Source organism: Rhinolophus sinicus, chromosome 7, assembly GCF_057876585.1.
Source record: "Rhinolophus sinicus isolate RSI-liver-muscle chromosome 7, RSI-T2T, whole genome shotgun sequence".
NCBI classification, from domain to species: Eukaryota; Metazoa; Chordata; class Mammalia; order Chiroptera; family Rhinolophidae; genus Rhinolophus; species Rhinolophus sinicus.
In genome coordinates, this window is record NC_142507.1 from 55,164,364 (window position 1) to 55,182,184 (window position 17,821).

A 17,821-nucleotide genomic window follows, 5' to 3' on the forward strand; every position below is an offset into this window, starting at 1 on the left:
CTTTCCTGTGACCACCAAACACCAGAGAGGGTCCGTGCTGGCTGCCTCCCCACCCCCTACCCCTACCCCCAATCCCCCCAAACCCCCCCACACACACACCACAGTGTCAACCTCACCCTCGTGTATCTACTGTGGTCTGGTTGTTTTCCCCACCTCTGCTCAGACGACTCTCCCCAATTACCCATAAGCCCCTGACCACCTTGATTTCTATGTAGCCTGTACACCTTAGCCACCCTAATCTCACAAGTCTCTGATACTGTGGCTTTTTTTTTTTTTAGTTTTTAAAAAAGTTTGAATTGTGGTAAGAAGCACATACTATAAATGTATCCTCTTGGCCATTTGAAAGTGTACAGTTCATAGTGTTAAGTGTAGTCACTTTGTTGTGCAACAGTTCTCTAGAAGGTCTCCATCCTGCAGAACTGAAAGTCTGTACCCACCAGACAGCAGCTCCCAGTCCCCTCCCCCAGCCCTGGCAACTGCCATGCCATGCTGCTCCCTGTGACGTGAGGTCCCTCATGTCGGTGGAATCACGCAGTATCCGTTCTTCTGTGACTGGCCTGTTCCACTCAGCATAATGTCCTCAAGGTTTAGCTACGTTGTAGCCTGTGACAGGCTTTCCTTCCTTTTTGGAGGCTGAATAATACTCCATGGTGTGCAGAGACCCCAGTTTCTTTACCCACGCCCCTGCTGTCGGACAAGTAGGTTGTTTCTTGTCTTGGCAGTTGTGGATATGCCACAGTGGGCATGAGGCACATGTGTCTTCCAGAGCCTGTCTGCCATGGCTCCTTGATTGGAGTTCCTCAGCTTTTCTAGTTTTCTCCCCTGCTGGCCCCTTTGCCTCTGCCCATTACCCACCACACTTTCACCCCAAGGCCTGGCTTTTGTTTTCCAAGCCCCCTTTCCAAACTTCCTTTCTGGTGTCTCCCCAATGACTAAGAAGGCCAGGGGCTATGGGGCAGCGTGGGGCAGTGGAAAGGGCACCGGGCCAGGGCTTCTAGGGCCTTCCCGGCCGTTAGCCTTTCCAGTCTGCACCTCGTTTGTTCACCTGTCGGAAGAAAGGAACACAGGAAGCTTTCTGCTTTAAGCACTGCGGACCCTTCCCTGCCCTCCCCTTCTCCGCCTCCCCCAGAGACTCTGCAGCGCTGCTCCCTGTCACATACAATTCAGAGGTACTCTCCTCCGCACCTCTCTCCAGCCTGCCCCAGACTGGCTGATGACTCTGCCCAGTTTCCCCAGCACTCACTGGCGGTGTCACTCAGGAGGAATTTAGTCCCAGTCATAATGGTACACATGCTTCCCCGGCTGGACTGTCCCCACCCTGGGGACAGGAGGTATCCTGACCCCATCACTGTGAGGGAGGCAGGCGCTACAGTGACAGGGGCCCCTGTAAATGCCTGCCATTCATGACAGAAAAGCCTCGGTCAGTCTCTCCCTATGCGACCTCTCTGCAGCCTTTGACCTTGGTGACAGTTCCTTCAGGTACCACCTGTCCTTTGGCCTCTGGTTGCAGTGCTCTTGCTTCCCTTCCTACCTCGCTGGCCACTGCTTTTGTCTCCTCCAAGCGCGTCTTCTCTTGTCCCCCTTAAAAGTCCCCTTGGACATGTCCTCTATGCCTGTTGCCCCCCACACACACACACCGTCGCCACACCTGTTAGCCAAGGATGTCTGTCCGTTCATTCAGCAGACACTCAGTACCTGTGATGGTTCCAGACCTGACCTAGAGAGCTGGGGAGACACCTGAAAAAGACCTGCTTCCGGCCCTCGCAGGACTTGCCTTCCAGCCATAGGGACGGGCTGACAACAGTCAGAGCCCAGCTGGGCTGGTGGGGAGGCACCGGGGACAGTGTATCCCTGGCTCAGGCTTCTTGCCTCCCTCTCTAGCACACCCCAATGGCCTGCCTCACCTCCAGCTCCTCCCTGCACACCTTGGCACCACTGCAGTCTCTGTGCCCTCCATGCAGTATCACGGAAACCTTTCCTGGGTGCCCAGCATTATCCCAGGCCTCAGTGACACAGACATGAATAACCATCTCGCCTCAGGAGCTAATAGTGAGGCCCCTTTGGGCGTGCTACTTCTTCCACCTGGAACGTGGTCCCCTGTGCATTCCTCTCTAACCTCCCACACCACACGGAGTCAGTGCCCTGTGCACGCCTCAGTGTAACCCTCTGTATACAGTGTTGCCGTGTCATTGTGTGTCTGTGTGCCTCGCATTCTGAGTATTATGATTAGAAAGTAGCAGAAGCAAGAGTGGAGCAAAGAAGCCAGTGACAAAGCTACTGGAACAATCCAGGTGAGAGATAATGGTGGCTGGGACCGAGGTGGTCGTATGGAGGTAGTGGGAAGTGGTCAAGCTCTGGACATATTGTTAAGTTAAGGCCAATGGTATTTGATTATGGGTTGCATGGGACATGTGAGAAAAAGAGAACATTGAAGGATGGCTCCCAGGTTTTTGGTCTGGGCAAATGGAAGGGATGGAGTTGCCAATGAACTGAAATGAGGAAGACAGCGGGTAGGTGAGACTTGGGGGAAGAACAGGCATTCCATTTTTGACATGCTAATTATCTGCCAGGATTCTCCAGTATATATCCTTCAAGGAATTGGTTATGCCATTGTGGAGGCTGGCACATCTGAACTTTGTAGGGCAGGTGTGCTGTCTGGAAATTCTGGGGGCAGGAGCTGATACTGAAGTCTTGATGCAGAATTTCCTCCTCAGCGAAACCTCAATTTTGCCCTAAAGACCTTTCGACTAATTAGATGAAACCCATCTACCTTAACAAGCTAATCTCTTTTACTTGAAGTCAACTGATTGTACATGTCAACCACACCTACAAAGTACCTTCACCGCAAGGATAGGTATTAGTGTTTGATTGAATAACTAGGTATGCTAGCCTGGTGAGACTGACACGAAACTAACCATTACACCAAATTCAAAATATCCACTAGATGTTTTGAAGCAGTGTAAACACAAATCAGCAGGGATCTATCCCAGAGGTATCATTTTTTCCCCCAATTTTTTTTATTGTAGTAAAACACACATAACATTTGCTATTAGTGATGTTTAGTCATTCACAATATTGTACAATCATCACCACTCTGTAGCTCCAGAATATTTTCATCACCCCCAAATGAAACTCTTTACTAATTAAGCAGTCATTCCGCATTCTTTGTCTCTCCCCCCACCCCAGTGCCTCGCAATCACTAATCTGCTTTCTGTCTCTATAGATTTGTCTATTCTGCGTATTTCATATAAATGGAATCACACAATATGTGACTTGTGTCTGGATTACTTAGCATAATGGTTTCAAGGTTCATCCATGTTGTAGGTGTGTCAGTACTTCATTCCTTTTTATTACTGAATAATATTCCCTTGTGTGGGTGTGTACCACCACCTGTTTCTTTTTGGCGACTGCGAATAGCGCTGTTATAAACATTCGTGTACAGCTGGGGTTTGAACACTTGTTTTCAGTTCTTTGGGGGTATATATTCAGAGTGAAATTGCCTGGTTATATGGTAATTTTGTTTGCTTTATTGAGGAACCACTAATCTAGTTTCCAGCACGGCTGCACGATTTGCGGCTGCACCATTTTCATTCCCACAAGCAATGTCTGAGGGCTCCAATTTCTCCACATCCTCGTTGACACTTGCTGTTTCCTGGGTTTCTGTTTGTTTTAATTTCAGCCGTCCTCATGGGTGTGAAGTGGAGCTCATTACGGTTTTGATTTGCATTTCCCTAATGACTAATGATACTGAGTACCTTTTCATGTGTTTGTCGGCCATTTGTACATGTTTTTTGGAGAAATGTCTATTCAAGTCCTTTGCCCATTTTTAAATTGGGTCGTTTGTCTTTCTGCTGTTGAGTTGCAGAAATACCTGTTTTGAAATGAATTGACTCCACTCCAGGTCTCCCAGTCCCTCATTTAAAGAGCTCTTCCTCTTGTTTTAAACCCATGTACAGGCAAATCGCTTCAGAGTTGAAAGAGACTCTAAATGTCACTTACTCCACTTCCAGGGTGTCCCCTATTCCTGCCATTTCTTGAGTTCCCAAGACTCCAAATTGGTTGTCTGCCCTTAGTTCCCCCTGCAGCGCATCGGCCTCTACTATTTGGGGGTCATAGATGAGAAAAGTTACACGAAAATTACAGATTAAATTTGAACCTGAGGATTCTAACAGACCCCAAACACAAGGTGACCCGTTTAGAACTGGATCGTCAAGAAGCACCGGGTGACTCGCTTGTCGCGCATTAGAAGGACACGCACGCGCCGTAGAGCGGAGGGCACGGCGAAGCGAATGGAGGCGTGGCCTATGCCCGGACTCAAGATGGCCGCCAGGACCATCTACCCCAGCTCCCAGGGCCGGGAGGAGAGGCTCAAAAGCTCAGACGCTATTGGTGCAGTTGCCCACCGTTCATCCTCGGGGGGCGGGAGTGATTGCGCCCCAACTTCCGGTTCCGGCAGTGCCCGGAGTCCTGCCGAGATGGAGGAAGATGCGACCCGAGGCCGGCAGTCTCTGGGAGCAGAGGCTAGAGTGGGAGTTGCGGCCTAGAGGCCTGGGCTGGGAGTTCGCCTCAGACGCGGCGGGACCGCCCTGATCTGAGAAGGTGAGAAACCACTGGTTTGGGGTGCCTGAGGACTAAGGTCTCCGAGGACCTGGACCTGTCAAGGGGGCGACGTGCGGCTGCAGTGTCCCGCTGCAGTTCCGCGGGAGCCTGCCACGCAGTTGTGGGGATGAAGGACGACCGTAACGAGGCATCTCTTCCTGGCGGAGGCGCATGAGGTTCGCCGAAGCTGGCGATTGGCATGTCCGAGGACCCAGAGGCTGTGCGGGGCAGGACAGACGTTGTATGAAGGGGGGTGTCCTGTGGAGTAGGTGGAGAGGATTGTCATGTGGTGCCTGTGATGAGGCGTCACGTGGGTACCTACTGAGCACCAGAGCAAGGCTGGTTGGGAATGTCACCGAATCCCAGGAGGGCGGTATCCCCAGGGACCTCCCCTAAGGAAATGCGTGTTCATTAGACAGGGGGGCAAGCGTGTAAATGTATTCACAATCATGTCGGTAGCTCCAGAATGCAGAGCGCTGCTGCACATGTCCTAGGGAGAACAGAGGAACAGGAGGAGGAAGCAAAGCTCTCGTCTGCAGCTGAGAAATGGGGCCCAATCCCCAGGGGTGTCTTGTTGGGAGTTACAGAAGGTGACGTAGTTTGGTAGGGGTGGTTGACTGTGATCTGCATGAGTCCAGTCGTCATCCCTGGGCCCAGTACTGGTGACCAGTCAGGGTGGAGTCAGGGCTCCTAACCCAGTCATAACGGTCCTGGACTTGCAGGGTGGTTGTTATCATTGTTACAATACTGACCGTCCTTCATATTTAAAGCAGTGCTTCTTAAACTGATACACATGGTAATCGCTCCGGATCTTGTTAAAATGCTGGCTCGTATTCAGCAGATGAGCGTGCGTTCTGAAATTCTGCATTTCTCGCCCATGCTGCCGGTCTGTGCAGCAGGCTGAGTAGCGAGGATGTGGAGCAGCTGTGTAGGAGAGCTTGCTGCAGTGCCGGCTCTCTGCTGCTAACAAGGGCTTCCACACACATTAGCTCACATGAGTTGCACCACACTGCTCTACAGTCGTGCACTGTATGTTTCTGTCAACAACGGACTGCATGTATGACGGGGCTCCCATAAGACTGTCCTGGAGCTGGAAACTTCCTGTCGCCCAGTGACTGCGTACCTGTCCTGACACGTGCCTGGTGACGCTGTGCAGATAAACCTACACACTGCCTGTTGTATAAAGTACAGCACACACAGTCATGTACAGCACGTACTACTTGGTAATGAACAAGTGTTACTGGTTTATGTGTTTACTACACTATACTTTTTAATCGTTTTAGACTGTACTCTTTCTACTTATAGAAAAGAAAGTTTGCAGAAACAGCGTGCTGCGTCACGCCAGCAGCAGCCTCACACATCACGTGTTGTTTTGTAAATGTAGTGTAGCCTGTGTACCGTGTGGGTACAGTCTGCAGTAGTTACAGTCGGCCCAGGCCGTCACACCCACTCCCCACTCCCTCACTGACCCCCAGAGCAGCTTCCGTTCCTGCAGGCTCCATCCGTGGGGAGTGCCCTGTCCAGGTGTGCCGTTCTATTGTATAACGTAGCTTTACTGTAGCTTTTCTACGCTTAGACACACAACTACTCACCATTGTGTTCCGCTTGCCTATAGTATTAGTACAGTGACCTGCTGTACAGGCTTGTAGCCCGGGAGCAATAGGCCACACCGCGGGCATGGCCTGGGTGTGCAGCAGGTTACGCCACCTGGGTGTGTGTGAGGGCCTCTGATGTTCGCACGGTGACCAAAGCGCCCAATGACACATTTCTCAGAGTGTATCCTTCTCGTTAAGGGGTGTGTGACTGTAGAGCTGTAGCAGGCTTGATTAGCCCCATCTCACAGATGAGGAAACAATGTCACTGACGTAACTTGGTTCTAGTCGTACCAGTAAGTGATGGAACTGGAACTCAAACCTGAGTGTCCTGATTACTCTTGTTCCTTCCACTGCGTGACCTTGCCTTCGAGGTGACACTGCCTTGTCTGAACCAGAATCTTATCTCAAAACCTGGTAAATAGTCGAGTGTGACTTTTCTGGTACAAAGTGGAAGAAGAGCAGCGGTGTCCCGGGCCCACCGCTTGTGTCCCTTTGCACGTGTGGGCTTGGTAGTCGGGGTTCTGCCTCTGACATCCCATTTGATGACCTGAGGCCATCGTAGGTCGTGTCGGGCCCCCATAGGCAGCACTTCAGCCTTTGTGCCCCATTAGTGTTAAAAGATGGGGGCAGCTCAGAACTGCAGCCAGGCACACAAACGGGGGTCTGGGAAGAGCCGTGATGAGGTGGCCTGATCGAGTTGGGAGGGCAGGCTAGAGGAAGTCCGCAACACGTGTCTGCAAGGAGGGCTTTCCCGAAGGCCGGACAGGAGCTGGTGGTGATAGTTCAGCAGGAGCGTTGGGGGTCACATAACAACAAAGAGCAGGTTGAGATCCCACCTTCTAGGAGCAGCCCCACCTTTTGAAGGGATAGCGGGGTGGTGGTGGTGGATGCTATGCCCTCTTCTCCTTCACTAGAGGCTTATCCCTCTGAGGCATGCTCCTTAGTGGCTTCTCCTGTCACCATGGCAATGGCGGGAGATCCCTGCCCCAGCCTTGGAGAGTCCCCCCTTTCTTCTGGGAATTTAAAATAAGATTGGCACATGTCAGAGACGGAGCAAAGTGGGCACTGGCTCCTGCCTTAGGATTTCTCATCCGGAGATGTCGGTGCTGCGTGATTCAGCTTGACAAGTTGAGGTGGTGCCCCCGAAACCGGTCCTGGAACAGAACCCTTTGTTCTGTCTCTGCATGCTGCTTAGCACACGGTTTGCATGAGCCCTGCAGGAGGCCGTCCTGCCTGGGCCCTGTGGTATTTGTCTTGTGCAACAGTGTGCCTGCCCAGGCGCTCAGCTCGCTCACTCCACAAGCACAGAGAAAGCAGAGGCAGCTCTTGATGTTTCTGGAACAAAGCTGAGAGAACTCCCTGGGCACCGGAGGGGCCAGGAGGTTGTCTTATCCCTGGGTGACCAGCAGTCATGAGGGCATGCATTCTGCCTCCCGTGTGGGAACGGCAGCTTTAGAGCGAGCAGTGACTGGTGCTGGAGCTGCCCAACTCCCAGGGTAGAAGGTGGAGTAGAGAATTCTTGGCTCTGATCCTGCCTCCACCACTGACCAGCTGCGTGACCTTGGGCCTGTTCCTGTTAATGTATCTGACCTTCCATTTCCTCGTTTAGCAGAAGTGTCTAACTACACAGGTTAAGTTGTGAGGATCACAGGAGGTAATAGGTACGTGCTCAGTAAATCCTAGTCTTGCTGCATCTCAGTTGGAACTGGATGACAGTCACTGGGGGCAGGGGAGACAGTGACCACCTGCTCTTGAAGGTCCTTAAAGGACACATTGCCCCACTGGACTTGGTGGATGGCCAATGCTGAGGCTGGGGAGGAAGGGCCACCTCTGCCCACAGCAAGTGGCACATGAGTGTTCCAGGGATTCTCCTGGAACCCCGCCTCTAGCTCATTTTCCACAGCCTAGATTCTCCATCCTGGCCAACCCACTTGTTCCAAGCCATTGTTCTTTTCCTTTCACTGTCTGCATGCATTCCCCACTTCATTCAGACTGCTTCGTCCTCCTCCAGGAAGCCTGACTTGGTTACACCTACCTCACATGCCTCAGCGTGCACTGCAGGTCTCCTGTCCTTTCATGAATGTGATAGTCCAGCTCAGGGAATTCTAGAACGCTAACCGTGCTTCCCCCACTGACTTCCATGGTAAATGGTAAACCAAGAAGCTACTCCGGCTAGCTGAGACCTTTGGCTGGGGAAGGTGGTTGAAGATGGACTCTGATGAAACACTTGACATGAGGTTTGTCAAGTCACTGTCACCAGGACTGCTTGTGGAGAATGTCTCGGCCCTCTAGAGGTGTCCCTGTGATGCGGCCACCTCCCTTCCCAGCCCTTGGGGATTTCTCTGAAAGCCTGGGGAGTCCCTGACTTTTCACTTCTTGGAATTGAACTTCCCACCTTTCCCCTTCTGGCTGAGAATGTCCAGTGTCCTATACAGGAGCACATTCCATTGTTACCGAGTATGTACGATACAGGACGTCCTCTCGTGGGACAGCTCCCGGCTTGGTAGTTATTATGTTAGAAAACATAACCGTTTGTTTAACACACGACAGGAGGGCCACATGTACAGGGTCACATGTACGTTCATTTACCCTGGTTTCTCTGGAGCTGAAATCCAGTCCCCAGAGGGATAGTGTGTCTCCTGGAACAGACTGTGAGTTTCTCGAAGGCAGAGTGTGTCCTCTGTGTTACGTGACTCTCCCTTCGTGTGTGGGACTGAGGTTATTATGATTTACCTCCTTAGGGATGAAAGGGACCAAGGTGTTCTCTACCCTGTAGTTCTCAAGACCCATCAGGTGGTTCTGTCCTTTCTAGAGTGAGTTATCTAATAACCAAAGAGGACTCTGACCTTTGCCTCATTCCTAATGTTCTAACTCCTTTCATTGGAGGGAGGGGAGGTGTATGTGTGTAGTGTGCGCGCGCATGCGTGACCCCCGTGGTGTGAAAGCCCCACTTAATTTCTTCCCCACACTTTCTCCTGAAGCGGACAGGAGAAAATGTAAGTGTGTGGTGCGTGTGGGCTGGGGGGCTCAGAGGGGCCAGCTGGAAACCAGAAGTCAGGTCAGGCGAGTCAGCTGGGAAGGTGCCGAGAGGCGCCCGCTGAGGGTGCAGGGCCAGAGGCAGGGCCTCCTCATTGGCCTGGAGCCTCAAACGTGGAGCGCTTCCTCCTCGATGCCACTGGTGACACCCCCTCGGCCTGCTGACCGGCCTCGCATCCTGCCAGGCAGTCGGTCTGTGCGCAGGACCCTGCGCGCTGCCTGGCAGGCGGGGGCCATGACGCCAGGAGCCGGGCAGAGGCCGACACCGCAATGATGGGGAAGGGAGCCGAGGCGCCAGTGGGGGCCGGGGAGTCACAGGTGAGGAGCGGCTTCTGGACTTAGAAGGACGGATAGCGGGAGGGCGGGGGCCGCGCAGCCAGGCCCGTGTCCCGGCGCTGAGCCCGGCTCTCACCCGCCCCATCCCAGGGCCCCGGCGCCATGGAGGACAAGCGCAACATCCCGATCATCGAGTGGGAGCACCTGGACAAGCGGAAGTTCTACGTGCTGGGCGTGGCCATGACCATGGCCATCCGCGTGAGCGTGTACCCCTTCACCCTCATCCGCACGCGGCTGCAGGTGCAGAAGGGCCGCAGCCTGTACCAGGGCACGGCGGACGCCTTCGTCAAGATCCTGCGCGCGGACGGCGTGGCCGGCCTGTACCGGGGCTTCCTGGTCAACACCTTCACCCTCATCTCCGGCCAGTGCTACGTCACCACCTACGAGCTCACCCGGAAGTTTGTGGCCGACTACAGCCAGAGCAACACGGTCAAGTCGCTGGTGGCCGGGGGCTCGGCCTCGCTGGTGGCCCAGAGCATCACGGTGCCCATCGACGTGGTGTCGCAGCACCTCATGATGCAGCGCCAGGGCGAGACCGCGGGCCGCTTCCAGGTGCGGGGCAGCGCCCAGGGACACGGCGTGATCGCCTTCGGCCAAACCAAGGACATCATCAGGCAGATCCTGCGGGCCGACGGGCTCCGGGGCTTCTACCGCGGCTACGTGGCGTCCCTGCTCACCTACATCCCCAACAGCGCCGTCTGGTGGCCCTTCTATCACTTCTACGCAGGTGCGCGGGGCCAGGGGGGGCCGGAGGGCGCGCCCACTCGTGGTGCGAGGTGCGGTGGGAGGCCGACTGGGAGCAGGGGCGGTTCACTCACAAACAGCCGACCCCAGAGGCATCCAGGATGACCAGGACCCGGGCCTTGCCGTGGAGGAGCTTATGTTAGAGTCGGGGCATCAGACAAGCAGAGCCGGGCATCTTAAGGCAGCGGTAACACTTGCCTTGGAGTGATTCGTGTGGGCCTTAGCGCTGTAAATAAAAGGGGAAAGGCCTTTTATTTTTTAACGCGTATTTTTCCAGCTCTGCTGAGAGAGAATTGACGCGAAAGGTTCTTGGAAGGGGGAGGAAACTAACATCTGTTGCGTACCCACGATGTGCCAGGCTGTGACCACTGTGTGTCTCGGTCTGGGGAGGCAAAGTGCTCAGTAAGTGTTTGCTGAGTGAGTAGACTGGTTCTCATCACTCCCTTTGGTTAAAATACACCCATGCTGACGTATGGGCCTTTAGAATAAGATCGAATGCGTCCCACAGAGCACAGGTGTAGACGATCCGTCTGCTTCTCCAGCCCCATCTCGTGCTGCTCTCCCTTCCCTCACTCTGGGCCACTGTCACTGTCTCTCTCTCGGTGCCTGAAGCTCACCAAGCTCTGTTCGCACCTCAGAGCCTTTGCAGACAGGGCTCCTCCTCCTGGAATACGTTTCCCGGTTCTCGCTCTCGTGGCTGGGTCCTTGTCAGGCCTCCGGCCTTAGCTTCCATGCCACCTTTGCAAAGAGGGCTTTTTTAACTCCCCAGCTGGAAAGAGGACAGTTTCTGTTTTCTGTTTCAGCACCTTACTACTTCATAGCACTTGTCATGACTGGTATTTACTTCATTCCCACTCCCAGCTCCTTAATTAGACTCTTAAGTTCCATGAAGGCATTTCCCATCTATTTCTGTTTTATATCTAGTGCTTATCTCAGTGGCTGGCATTAGGAAGCATTAAATAAATATTGATTTTTATGGCTTGTCCAAAGTCATTTAGCCAGGAGGGACTTAAGTCAGATAGTAGGTGCCCAGTAAACATTTGTTAAATAAATACTGGAGAAAGACAGACCTCCGTTCCCCACCTTCTTGCCTTCGGTCTTTCCATCCTCTCCTAAGCCCCAGGAAGGTGGCCTGTGTGCGTGACTAGACTTGGAGTCTGGATCCTGCTGCAGCTCGCAGGCCTGGGGCCAGTGCAGACAGGCCCACGGAGGCTGGCAGTGCCAGGCCAGACTCTACCCTTTAATGGTTGCAAAGTGCTTGCTTTTAAGAGAAACAGGATGCCCGTGAGGTGGAGCCACCAATTCACTTTGTTTGTATGCTGCCCCTGGGGAGAAAGTGATTACAGATCTGGGAAGGGAAGAGCCACTGCCACGTGGCTCACTTCTGCCCTGCCAACCCCCACCATACTATTTGTCTTTGGTTGCTTGACTACAAATTACCCAAACATGAGAGAGGTCTTAAAGGTATTATGGCAGCTGAAGTGTAGAGAGAGAGGAATCCTTGAGCGTAAAAGCCCGAGTCCTTGCGATGGCCTCAGGGTCCTAAGTGGCAAGCCTCTTTGAGCTCATCCACTATTCTGCTCTCTCACATTCTGCTCCAGGCACACTGGCCTTGCTGCTCCTGGAAGACTTCAGCTGTGCACCTCAGGGCCTTTGCACAGGATAGTCTCTGCTTGGAAAGTTCTTTCCCCAGAGCCATATGGCCTGCACTCTCCTTCGGGTCTTTGCTCAAGCTGCACCTTCTTGAGAGGCTTCCATGACAACCTTATTTAACATGGCAGCCCTTTCATCCCCTATCCTTGCCATTTCCTATCTCCCTTTCTGGCTCTGTTTTCATCTATAGCTAGCACACGTCACCTTCTGCTATAGCTATGTATTTTGCTTGCTTATGTATTGCCTGTCTGTAAACTTCATAGGAAGGTGGGATTTGAGGCTCTTTCATTCACTGTTACACTCTCAGAACCCAGGGGCACTGGCTTATGGTCGCCTCTCAGTCTGTCTTTGTTGAATGAGTGAACGAACTTGTCTTTCGCCTCCGGAGAGTGAAGCAAAACACTCAACTGCAGGTGAACTTCCTAGTGGTACTGGGACGGGTGAACCTGGGAACTATCCCGTCTTCACCAGCATTCTGGAAAATGATTTTTTCTTTCTTAATAAAAGCTAGAGAAAAGTCCTCCCTATAGGATATGACTTTCCCTTGTAATTGTTGTTATTGGTAAAATCATTCACGTGGATTCAAAGCTGAAAAGGTAGGAAAACGTATGTCATGAAAAGGCTCCTCCTCCACCAGTCACCCAGCTCCCTTCCTTAGGGACAGTCAGGGTCACCGCTTTTTAATGTGTCCTATCAGTTACTCAGTGCAGGTAGTAGAAAATAATGTAGTGTGTGCTTTTCCAGCCTAGGAGTCGGGAGGAGTAGAGCAACTGTGTAGGATTTTCCCATCAGGGAGGATTTCTGTCCATGGGATATGAAGGGAGTCAGCAAGCAAAGAGGTTTTTGTTTTTGATTTTTTGAAAAACTTTTCTTTATTTTAAGTGTGTTTTTCCAGGCCCCATCAGCTCCAAGTCGAGTAGTTGTTTCAGTCTAGTTGGAGGGTGCAGCTCACAGTGGCCCATGTGGGATGGAGCCGGCAACCTTGTTGTAAGAGCACCGCACTCTAACCAACTGAGCTAACAGGCCGTCCCCCAGCAAAGAGGTTTTGAAATCCCTCCTCCAGAGGAATTTTGTCCAGAATCAGTGATATAACCAGTACTGGAAGAGGCCTGAGATTTAAAATTTCTCTTGGTTCAGAAGGAAGCAAAGAGGAAAAGAGATGGGAGTTACTGCGGGTGGGACGTCTTAGGTGGCTAAGGCGGAAGGCTTGCCCTCGTTGGCAGCAGCAGTGTGAGGACCGACAGGCTGGGGCCCCATGTCTTAAGGCGCTGTCTTCCCTCCCTCCAGAGCAGCTCTCGTGCCTCTGCCCTAAGGAGTGTCCTCACATTGTCTTTCAAGCCATCTCAGGCCCCCTGGCTGCCGCCACTGCTTCCATCCTCACCAATCCCATGGACGTCATCCGAACCCGAGTGCAGGTAAGACCAGCCTCCTCCTCCCACACGGGCCGTTAGCAGCGTGATATTCAGGCCCGGCCTCCTCGCCCTGACCTCTGTGTCCTGGTCGTCCAGGCCCCTTCTGTGTGTTACGATGTACCATCTAGAGACCAGCCGAGCACTCTGAGGGACCTCGCGTGTTTCTCTCATCCTGTCTGCTGCCTTGCAGGCCGCTAGGAATTCTTACTGCTTCCAGCCTTTCATTCCGTTAGCATAGCCTGTCAGCCCCCTTTTCCGGTCTTGCAGATTTGTGGTGGTGATTAGAAATACCGACTTCAGTTAACTTCCTAAGTCTGTCTGGTTTCTCCGTGGGGCTATGAGCTTTCTACAGTGACAGTGACTGTTCTGGAACAGGTTTCACAGATGGTACTGTGCGCACGCAGCAGGAACGCTGACGAGCCCTTGGTGGTGGTGTCCAGAAGTTACAGTCCGTCTTCAGTTAGCTCAAAAACACTTTCACAGCACCTAGTGTGAGGAAATGGAATCTGAACGATGCTATGTAATATATGCATTTTATATTTTAATATACAGCAGCTTTTGCTGAATAAAGCTTTAGGTCAAGAGAATGGGGGGTTTTAATGTCTGATTTGGGTAGCTGAAGAGGAAAGCTGTCCAGGAGAGGGGGGTCATTTGGTTATGATGAGGAACGGAGGGAAGGAAAACGACCTTAGCAGGTTGGGGGCAGTCAGTTTCCATGATACACAGTGTGGGGGTGGAGGCGGCGGGTAAATCGAGGTATTTTTGCCTCTGGAAGAGAGTGCCCTCTCTCCTACCACACACATTTGAAAATGAATAAATTGGCATCTGATTGGTTTGCAAGTACCAAAGTGCGCAGGTTCCGTCCTTATTCTCTCCTGAGCCCTGTTCTGGGGGTCCCCAAGGAGATCAGAGAAAGGACAGGTCTCTACGTGGAGGTGCTCCCAGGCCACAGGAGACAGGGCGTAGCTAGAGGGCCCTTGCGAGGCCGTGGATCCGTGGGAAGCCAGGGCAGCAGGGTGGTCAGATGAAAGGACTGAGAGGCCGAGGGAGCGTGGAGTGGGCAGGTGCTGAGCCTGGATGGGGTCACCTGTGACGCTCACAGCACAGGGGACGGGACGGGCTCTCCTGCCTTGGCTGAGGGCTGGAGCGTGGGGTCTAAAGGTGGAGTTTGGTGGCAGGGCGTGAGGGATGGGGAAGGTTGAGAAGAGGAGTTCTCTGCCTCAGCAAGGCTCTCACTGTGACAGTGAAGACAGGTGCTTGGGGGCCGACAGTGTCGGAGCGGAGGGCTCTAGCCATGGGGGTTCGAGGGATTGAGGTGACCAGTCAAAATCAGACTGGCGGAGGATCTTAGCTGCAGGTGACTGAATCCAGCCTCCCCGAGGTGGGAGGGAAACACCCAGTCCACACTTACAAGTATTCTTTTGTTTACCGCTCAGAACAGCCACACGGCATAGGAACGACCATCACTGCTTTACAGGTGCAGAGTTAAGGAAGTAAATCACCTGAGGTTATGCTGCTAATAAACTGGGGAGAATGCAGACCCAGGCAGCCTGGCACCAGAGCCCGTCCTAAATGGCTGTGCTCGGAAGCAGAGGCAAGCCCCAACTCCCAAGTGCCGTTTCCCCGACTCCTGCCTAAGGCAGGGGAGACCCAGCAGGGGCTCTGACTGCAGACTGTGACCTCTGCTGTGTTGATGGTTCCAGGTCGAGGGCAAGAACTCCATCATCCTGACCTTCCGACAGCTCATGGCAGAAGAGGGACCCTGGGGCCTCATGAAGGGCCTCTCAGCCAGAATCATCTCAGCCACGCCCTCCACCATTGTCATTGTGGTGGGCTATGAGAGCCTCAAGAAGCTCAGCCTGCGACCCGAGCTGGTGGACTCCAGACACTGGTAACCCGCGGTGAGAGAGAAGCCTGCTGCCCTCCACACTGCCCCGGGCTGGGGCAGAGGACGGGGGGCATCTTCTCCAAGTGCCCCCCACATAGCTAGCCCTGCCCGGGGCCAGGTGCCCTTCCGGGACAGGCACGGAAGCTGAGCTGCTCTGGCTGGAGAGGCGCCCACCTGGTTCTTTTTCATTTTTTTTGCCAAATGGCTCCCTCCCTCAGTCCCTGTACTCGTTCTTGCCCTAAGGAAACCTGCCCTCCCCGCCAGCCCCACTTCACACCTGCCCTGCCGACCCTTCGTCTGACTCTCCCCGTGTCCCTGACATCGTGAGTGGAGCTGTACGTGGGGCTTGCTCACTCCCACTGGTTCTTCCCCCTGGGCCTCCAGCCCCGGTTCTAAGCAGTTGCCGCCAGCCCTTTCCTGCTTCATCTTGTAGGTGTGCTTGTTTGTATTTTGGGCCTGAGCTGCCCACCAGACGACTCTGCTTTTCCCTGCCACTGGGGACAAGGTACGCTTGTGCAGGGAGTAACAGCCGCAAAAAACCTCTGGTTCGCCAGAGCTCTCGTCCTCTCTGTGGAGAGTTACTAGGTTGGGGAGAAATGTCGATACTTTATTTTGTGTGTATATATTTTTTTAACATCTGTGAACTAGGCTACTGTCTTTGTCCTGCTAAACACCCATCCTGCAGTCAGAGCCCACCCCCTCCTCAGACAGGTGGAAAATGTAATGTAGCTTTTCCCTCCGGCCCAGTTCCCTGTGCCTTCCATGTCCCTCGCGTCCCAGCAGTCCCAGGACACATGAGCTGGGGCTTCCCCTGGCCCAGATGGCTGCTGTGCTGGGCGCAGTTCTCAGTAGGGCAGGCTATCTGGGGCACACAGGGCTTGGAGCACTGCCCTGAAGTCAGGTTGAGAGGAGCTGGTTTGGAAAGCAACAAGAGGGTCTGTGTGCCCAGCCCCGCTGGGCCAGGCCTAGGAGAGGGCATGGGTCCTCAACCCCAGGCAGTCATGACATGACAGACATACACCCCAGTCACTTGGACTCATGGAAACGGACGTTGTCTCCGGATGGGAATTTCTGGGATGTGGAACTGCTTGTTTTTCTTCTCCCCGATGTGAAGTCTTCCTGGGCACCGTACCCGCTAGAAGGCCACTTGGAAGATGGTACAGAGGGGGTCAGCAAGTCACCTAACACCAGGACCACTGCGTTTACCAGCCTGATACTGCCGAGATTACCTGTCGAGCTCAGGAGCTAGGGGATGAGCACTCCTCCGTCCTCACCCGCCCACCTCAGCTGCCAAGCCTGTGTTGCAGGTGGAGGTGCTGCGTAAGGGATGAGAAGGCCTATCAACGCCTGCACTTCTCCTTGAGACATTTGACCTGGATGACCTTCCAGACCTTACTGGTCCCACCCCCTGGGAAAGGCCATGGTGCCCATGTGAAAGGTGCTAGCTACCTGAAGCCTTGCCATTTCTTATGGCTGTCCCATTCTGTCACCCTGGCCACATCAGAATCTGAAAACCACATTTCTCTACCTTTAACCACCACCACTGCCCGTCTTGGTATTTTATCTTTGAGGGTTATTTTCCCTTTAACTTATTTTTGTCTGTCTCTTATTGCACTTTATCAAGAGTCCGCCCATTTCTGTCCATAAATGGTCATCCAAAGGGTTGGGCCCACAGATCACTCGGCATCTTCCTGCCCCTGTCACCCCTTTACCCTAAGAACCACCAACATATGGAAGCCAAGGACCCCTCCTTTCTTGAAGCTCACTCTACTGATACATTTGGAGATTGGTTTTCTCAGCACCTTCCCCTCCCTAGAGACTTGTCTTCAGTCCTTCCCCACTTTGGCCTAGTGGGTACAGAGTCAGGGGCAGCAGGTCGTCTCCTGCCTCATGTGTAGGATGTTTCTGCCTCTCAGACGCCTTTCCTTCTGTTTTCTCACAGTATTTCAGTCTTTCACTCACTTTCTGTGTGCCTCCCTCCCCCCCCTCACACGCAGTTTGAGAGGACAGTCTGTGTATAGTGACAGACCCCTGGCCCCTACTTGCCCATGGAACACTTTAGTGGACGGGATTGGTTGCAATGACAGTGCCGTAGTGGGGATGGGACAGTGGGCTTCCGTTTCCCCAGGACCACAGACCAGACCAGCTGGAAGCTGTGATATATTATATTGGCCAAAACTCCAAGAGACTTGGGAGACCGGGCAAGACAGGAAAGCTGTTAGGAGTATCCAGGGACGGGAATGGAAATGCCGAGGCGGTGAACATTTGATCAAATGGACTCTTGTGAATATTAACAGTGAACATTCACTGTTACACTGTACGAAGTCTCTGAAGTGTAATTAAACGTTTTTATTGAGCCCCTGAGCTTTGGCGCGCGCTTCCTTCGCCGGCCTGCCAGACGGTACTTAAGCTCTATCACAGCTCTCCTCCCACCTGTGCACAGCCCTCCGCCGCCGGCACTTCCCCTCCCCGTCGGTGGCTCGGTGATGGACATTCCGCTGCTTCCAATCGGGGGCGTCCAGCGCCGGGAGCAGCCAATCGGGGACTCCGGTGGGCGG

At 53.4% G+C, this 17,821-nt stretch overlaps 1 protein-coding gene across 2 annotated transcripts; it reads left to right on the plus strand.

Annotated features, from left to right (window-relative positions):
• Positions 1 to 4,437: 4,437 nt before the first annotated feature.
• SLC25A44 (solute carrier family 25 member 44) lies at positions 4,438 to 17,627 on the plus strand. Of its 2 annotated transcripts, none has more exons than XM_074319141.2 (4): positions 4,438 to 4,599; positions 9,657 to 10,293; positions 13,251 to 13,378; positions 15,079 to 17,627. In XM_074319141.2, the coding sequence occupies exons 2-4, from the start codon at positions 9,669 to 9,671 to the stop codon at positions 15,268 to 15,270; spliced, it is 945 nt and encodes a 314-aa protein (XP_074175242.2). In that variant the 5' UTR covers positions 4,438 to 4,599; positions 9,657 to 9,668; the 3' UTR covers positions 15,271 to 17,627. The 2 variants fall into 2 exon arrangements, with proteins under 2 accessions (XP_074175242.2, XP_019566679.3); XM_019711120.3 differs by lacking the exon at positions 4,438 to 4,599 and adding an exon at positions 4,652 to 9,548.
• The last annotated feature ends 194 nt before the right edge of the window (positions 17,628 to 17,821 follow it).